Raw genomic sequence first — 6000 nt, 5'->3', positions numbered from 1 at the left:
GTTTTGGCAGTTTCGTTTACTCTACAGAAATATCCACTCCTATCTCAATCCTACCATGCTTACAACACAGTAAACGTGTCCTGTTTGGTTGAATGGTAACAAAGCCTTAATGTGTTTTTATTAGTCAGGGTTCTCTAAAGGACAGAACTGATTGTGTGTGTGTGTGTGTGTGTGTGTGTGTGTGTGTGTGTGTGTGTGTGTGTGTGTTTACACAGGCTGTGGCTATACAACAGTGGATGGCTCACAGTGGATAGGCCAAGAATTCAGTAGTTGTTAAATGCCATGAGACTGGATGTCCAGCCATCTCAATCTGTTACAGGAGTCCTGAAGATTCCTAGAGAGCTTCTGGTCATCAGACCACATTGGCACTCTGGAACAATAGGTTCTAATATAATAGTTAGGTGTGCCTTAACAACAGGATAGATGAACTTGCCATTGGGAGTAAAAGCAAGTGGGTAAAAGTTGTTTCCTTCTTCTTTACTTGTTTTTTAAAAAGAGATTAATATAATTACATTTTTCTCTTCCTATCCCTTTCTTCAGTCAACTCCTTTCATGTAACTCTTCCCATTCTCCTGCAAATTCATGACCTCTTTTTTTCTTTGTTATTGCATGCATATAGGAAGTTACTAAATATAAACTATTATTCCATATAATATTACTTGTATGTATGTTTTCAGGGATGACCATTTGGCACTGGCCAACTAACTTGTATGATCTTCCCTGTGAAGGACTGCCCATCCTATTCCCAGCATTCCTTGTTTGTCTATACTTCTTTGTGTACAGCTGAGGCCACTAGAAGGTGTTGCCCAGATTTAGGGAATTTCTCCTCATCTAACATAATACAGTCAGGAAAATCCTTCATAAGGGTGCCATTTAGATGATTCCAGATATAGCCAAGTTAGGAACCATGATGAGACATAAGTGTTTGTACAATGGAATTCATCCTTTACAGTTTTGTCATAATAATGATATATCATGTCCCAGTCAGTCTATTGATCTAAGAATAATGAGAGATGTGAGCAACAGACATGAACACAATGTATAACTTGAAAAACAATTAAGAGCTTTGATCATTTCATTCCAGACAGCCCACTGTGTGAACTGACGGACACACAGGGTATCCTAGTAGCTCTTACAGCATTATCTAGTTACAGCTGACATAGAGGTTTATGTCTGAACTTCTGTGTGACAAACTCAAAACATTCACAAACATATGACTAAAGACACTGCAAGGTGAGATACTGCATAATAGCTAAGTGATACTCATAAATTAATTTCCTTACATTGAAAAAGTAATACATTTAGAAAACTACAAAATAATGTTCAAAAACAGATTATTTGCAAAAGGAGAAAACCATGGATCAGTGAGATTTGACTGTTAATGAAACTCGTAACTGATACCATGGTAACAAGATTAATCAAAGCATCAATGAAGAGAGAAACAATTTAAGGACATAAAATGTAAAGACGCACTTCTATTTACGAAAGGGGGAATAGAAAGATGCATAACCTTAGAGAAAAAGGTATGAGGAAAGGGGAATGCTATAATTACATTACTGTACTGTCGCAGAATAAAAGATACATTAAGACTTGTATGACACCTGGACAAGAGGCTGAACGACAAGGAGGGACTCAGGCCTCAGGAGCACTGAAGATGGAAAGGCTTTGAAAAATAAGCCTTCAGCTGCTCTCGTGGACAGAGTTCTGAGACTGCGAGCTCTCGAGACATCTCTGACGATTTGAGAAGAGTCTGTGTTGAGCCGACCTCATCATGGAACTGGACGACTGTGATCCTGAAGACAAAGAGATACTGAGCTGGGATATTAACGACATGAAGCTGCCTCAGAATGTGAAGAAGACAGACTGGTTCCAGGAGTGGCCAGACTCCTATGTGAAACACATCTACAGCTCAGACGACAGGAGCGCACAGCACCATCTGAGCAGCTGGGCCATGCGCAACAGCAACAACCACAACTCCCAGATCCTCAAGAAGTCATGCCTGGGGGTAGTGGTGTGCAGCAGGAACTGTTCCACGGAGGAAGGCCGCAAGATTTACCCGAGACCCGCCATCTGTGACAAAGCCAGGCAGAAGCAGCAGAGGAAAAGCTGTCCCAACTGCAATGGACCCCTGAAACTAATTCCCTGCAGAGGCCATGGCGGCTTCCCGGTCACCAACTTCTAGAGTCATGACAGACGCTTCATCTTTTTCCAGTCCAAAGGAGAGCACGATCATCCCACGCCGGAGACCAATCTAGAAGCAGAGACAAGAAGAGCCGTGAAGAAAGTGCACATGGCCTCTGCCTCCAGCTCCTTACGGATGAAGGGGAGACCAGAAATGAAGGGTCTTCCAGGTGAAATCCCGAGTCAGGGAAGTTTACCTTTAACTGGGTCATTCCAGGAAGGCGTCCAACTGCCCAGCGGTTATAGCACACCTTTAATAGCTAACGCTCCCCAGCAGAACTCCCTGAATGATTGCCTGTCCTTCCCCAAGAGTTATGACTTGGGGGGAACCACTGAGGAGACAGAGGCAGTTGGATCTTTGTGAGTTCAAGGCCAGTCCAGTCTACGTAGTGAGTTCCAGGAGAGCCAGGACTATGTAGAGAGACCCTGTCTCAACAACTCCTCCCACAAAAAAAAAAGAAAAAAAAAAAAAAAACGAAAGAAGAGAAAGAAAGAAAAAGATGGGGAGAAAAACAAAAGAAAAAGAAAAAGAAAAAGTCTTTTTTAAAAAAGCACTTGGTTTTGGGGCAAACTGGTCTCTGGTGGATCGGTCCGAGTGCTGATTTAGGTCCTCAGCAGAGCTATCTGAAGAGGTCTTTTGATTTTTGTTTTTTGTTTTTTTTTTTTGTTTTGTTTGTTTGTTGTTTGTTTTTTTTTTTTTGTTTGTTTTTTTTTTTAATGATGTGGACTTCAGACTCGATGGAGAGGTCTTCTTATGGCTTATGAATGTCAGCTTGGCATTCCCTTTCTGCTTTTTGGGAGCGGAAAATGAAGGAACAGAAAGACGACAGAAGAGCTATGGAGATGTGAGGTCGAACGCTTCACCAAGGAAGTGTTTAATTCTTTGCTTAGTTTTATTTTTTTTTAATGGGATTTCTAGATGTGTGACGAATAAAAACGAGAAGCACGACCTTATCCTATTTATGAAAAACAGAAAACAAGGGGACAGAGGAAGAGATTGGGAGCCGCCTCTCCTCCATCTCCTCCTCTAGAATCTTCCACTAGGGCTAAGATTGTGTGCTCTTCATTTTTAACACACACACTAACACACACACACACACACACACACACACACAAACACACACACACACACACACACACGCACACACGCACGCACGCACACACCACATATGTAATGGGATCTGATGCTCTCTTCTAGTGTGTCTGAAAATAGCTACAGTGTACTCTTATGCATAAAATAAATAAATCTTTAAAAAAATAAAAAAAAATAAAAAAAGAAAGAAACTCCTCCCGTCACATAATAGTCAAAACAACAAATGCACAAAACAAAGAAAGAATATTAAAAGCAGTAAGGGAAAAAGGTCAAGTAACATATAAAGGCAGACCTAGCAGAATCACACTAGACTTCTCATCAGAGACTATGAAAGCCAGAAGATCCTGGACAGAGGTCACACAGACCCTAAGAGAACACAAATGCTAGCCCAGGTTACTATATCCAGCAAAACTCTCAATTAACATAGATGGAGAAACCAAGATATTCCATGACAAAACCAAATTTACACAATATCTTTCTACAAATCCAGCGCTACAAAGGATAATAAATGGTAAAGCCTAACAAAAGGAGGCAAGCTACACCCTAGAAAAAGCAAGAAACTAAACACTTTGCAACAAAACAGAGAAGACAAGCACAAACATAATCTCACATCCAAACATGAATATAACAGGAAGCAACAATCACTATTCCTTAATATCTCTTAACATCAATGGACTCAATTCCCCAATAAAAAGACACAGATTAACAAACTGGATACGCAATGAGAACCCAACATTTTGCTGCCTACAGGAAACACACCTCAGAGACAAAGACAGCAACTACCTCAGAGTAAAAGGCTGAAAAACAACTTTCCAAGCAAATGGTCTAAAGAAGCAAGCTGCAGAAGCCATTCTAATATCGAATAAAATCAATTTTCAACCAAAAGTCATCAAAAAAAGATAAGGAAGGACACTTCATATTCAAAGGAAAAATCTACCAAGATGAACTCTCAATCTAAATATCTATGCTCCAAATACAAGGGCACCTACATACATAAAAGAAACCTTACTAAAGCTCAAAGCACACATTGCACCTCACACAATAATAGTAGGAGATTTCAACACTCCACTCTCATCAAAGGACAGATCATGGAAACAGAAATTAAACAGAGACATAGACAGAATAAGAGAAGTCATGAGCCAAATGAGTTTAACAGATATTTATAGAGCATTCTATCCTACAACAAAAGGATATTCCTTCTTCTCACCACCTCATGATACTTTCTCCAAAATTGACCATATGATCAATCATAAAACAGGCCTCAAACAGATACAGAAAGAGAGAAATAATCCCATGCGTCCTATCAGACCACCATGGGCTAAAGCTGGTCTTCAATAACAGTAAGGAAAGAATGCCCACATATACATGGAAGTTGAGTAATGCTCTACTCAATCATAACCTGGTCAAGGAAGAAATAAAGAAATAAAGAAATAAAGACAGAATGAGGAAGGGATAAACTAGTTGACAAATTACAGTAGGATAATGGTTATTTACCAGTTCCAAAATGATATGTGATCCAAGCTTCAACTTCAGATTGAATCAAAATGTAAATGTGAAAAGCCTAACTATAAAGCCTTTAGGAGCCATTTAAAAGAGTATATTTATGGCTTTGACATAAAGAAAGTATAAAAAGTACACATCTTTTTTTTAATCTTAAAGGAAAAGATTGACCTCCTTTACTACATCCAACTTAACATTCATTTAAGGATGCCACAAAGAAGCAAAAGGACAGGCTAAATAAAGACTTTTTAAGGAAAATCGATGCAGATTTTATATTTGACATATATAAAGATTTTTTATCAAGGTAACTTTTTTTATGAAGACAGACTGATAAAAATAGAAAATTGTTATAGATGGAGACAAAAACGAAAACATGAAAATGGTCTCAACCTATAACGTGCTCAACCTGTTTAGTAACAAGAACTATGAATGCTAACCACCTGGATGAGTCACGATTTCAACCATAAAAGAAGAGTGAGAATGTGTCAGTGAACTGCAGGGCAATGAGAACTCTCATTGGTAGTTGTGGACTCTAGTGGGGATTTGTCCAGATTCATCATACAAGCAGACAAGCTATCACAAATGATCATTGTTCCTCGCTTATCATTCCTCAGTATCAGTGACCACCAACAAAGTCAAGTTCACTCTTAAGAGCATTATACATCAGCAACCAACCTGAAACCCATCCAAGTGCCCAACTTTTCTAGTGCCATATTCCTTCTCTGGTATAGTCCACAGTGACAAGGAATCAAGATAGCTGTGTACATTAATAGAGAGAGGCCCTTGACGCCCGATGATGAAAGAAATAAGGAATGTGATCCTGTGAAGATGCAGCTAGATAAAGCTGAGCATTTCATATAAAGGCATCCATGTAGGTAGAAAATGATGAAATTATATCATGAAATGATTATGTTGAAGAGTTGCTGGGTACATGGGCAGGAAGACATATTAGTAGCTCACTGAAAAAGTGTTAATTATTTCCAAAGATCAATACCAGTCACCCAAGTAGTATGTGCTACTTAATTCTATGTAAAATTGATTATAGAATTCAATAATCAATGACATTAAAAAGGAGCTTTTGTGTTTGCCTGAAGTTTGAATTAAAATGTGACACAGTCTAAAAGCACACAGACAGGAAAAAGCTGCATTGAGGAGACAACAGAGATAATAGAATAGATGGGCAAATTGAAGCCACTTATTTTTAGAATAAATTCCTTAATGTCTTC

The 6000-nt window shown here is 38.9% G+C and overlaps 1 protein-coding gene across 1 annotated transcript in view; it reads left to right on the top strand.

Moving 5' to 3' along the window:
* The first annotated feature begins 217 nt into the window (after nt 1–217).
* Nucleotides 218–6000, top strand: part of LOC116889250 (chorion-specific transcription factor GCMa-like) — a 51723-nt gene continuing 45940 nt past the window's right edge. Inside the window, 1 exon segment of the mRNA XM_032890419.1 lies at nt 218–2530. Within this exon segment, the coding sequence (XP_032746310.1) occupies nt 1772–2530 (759 nt within the window). The 5' untranslated portion in view covers nt 218–1771.

This window comes from Rattus rattus, chromosome 1, assembly GCF_011064425.1.
Source record: "Rattus rattus isolate New Zealand chromosome 1, Rrattus_CSIRO_v1, whole genome shotgun sequence".
NCBI lineage: Eukaryota > Metazoa > Chordata > Mammalia > Rodentia > Muridae > Rattus > Rattus rattus.
This window is presented reverse-complemented; position numbering and strand designations above follow the sequence as displayed.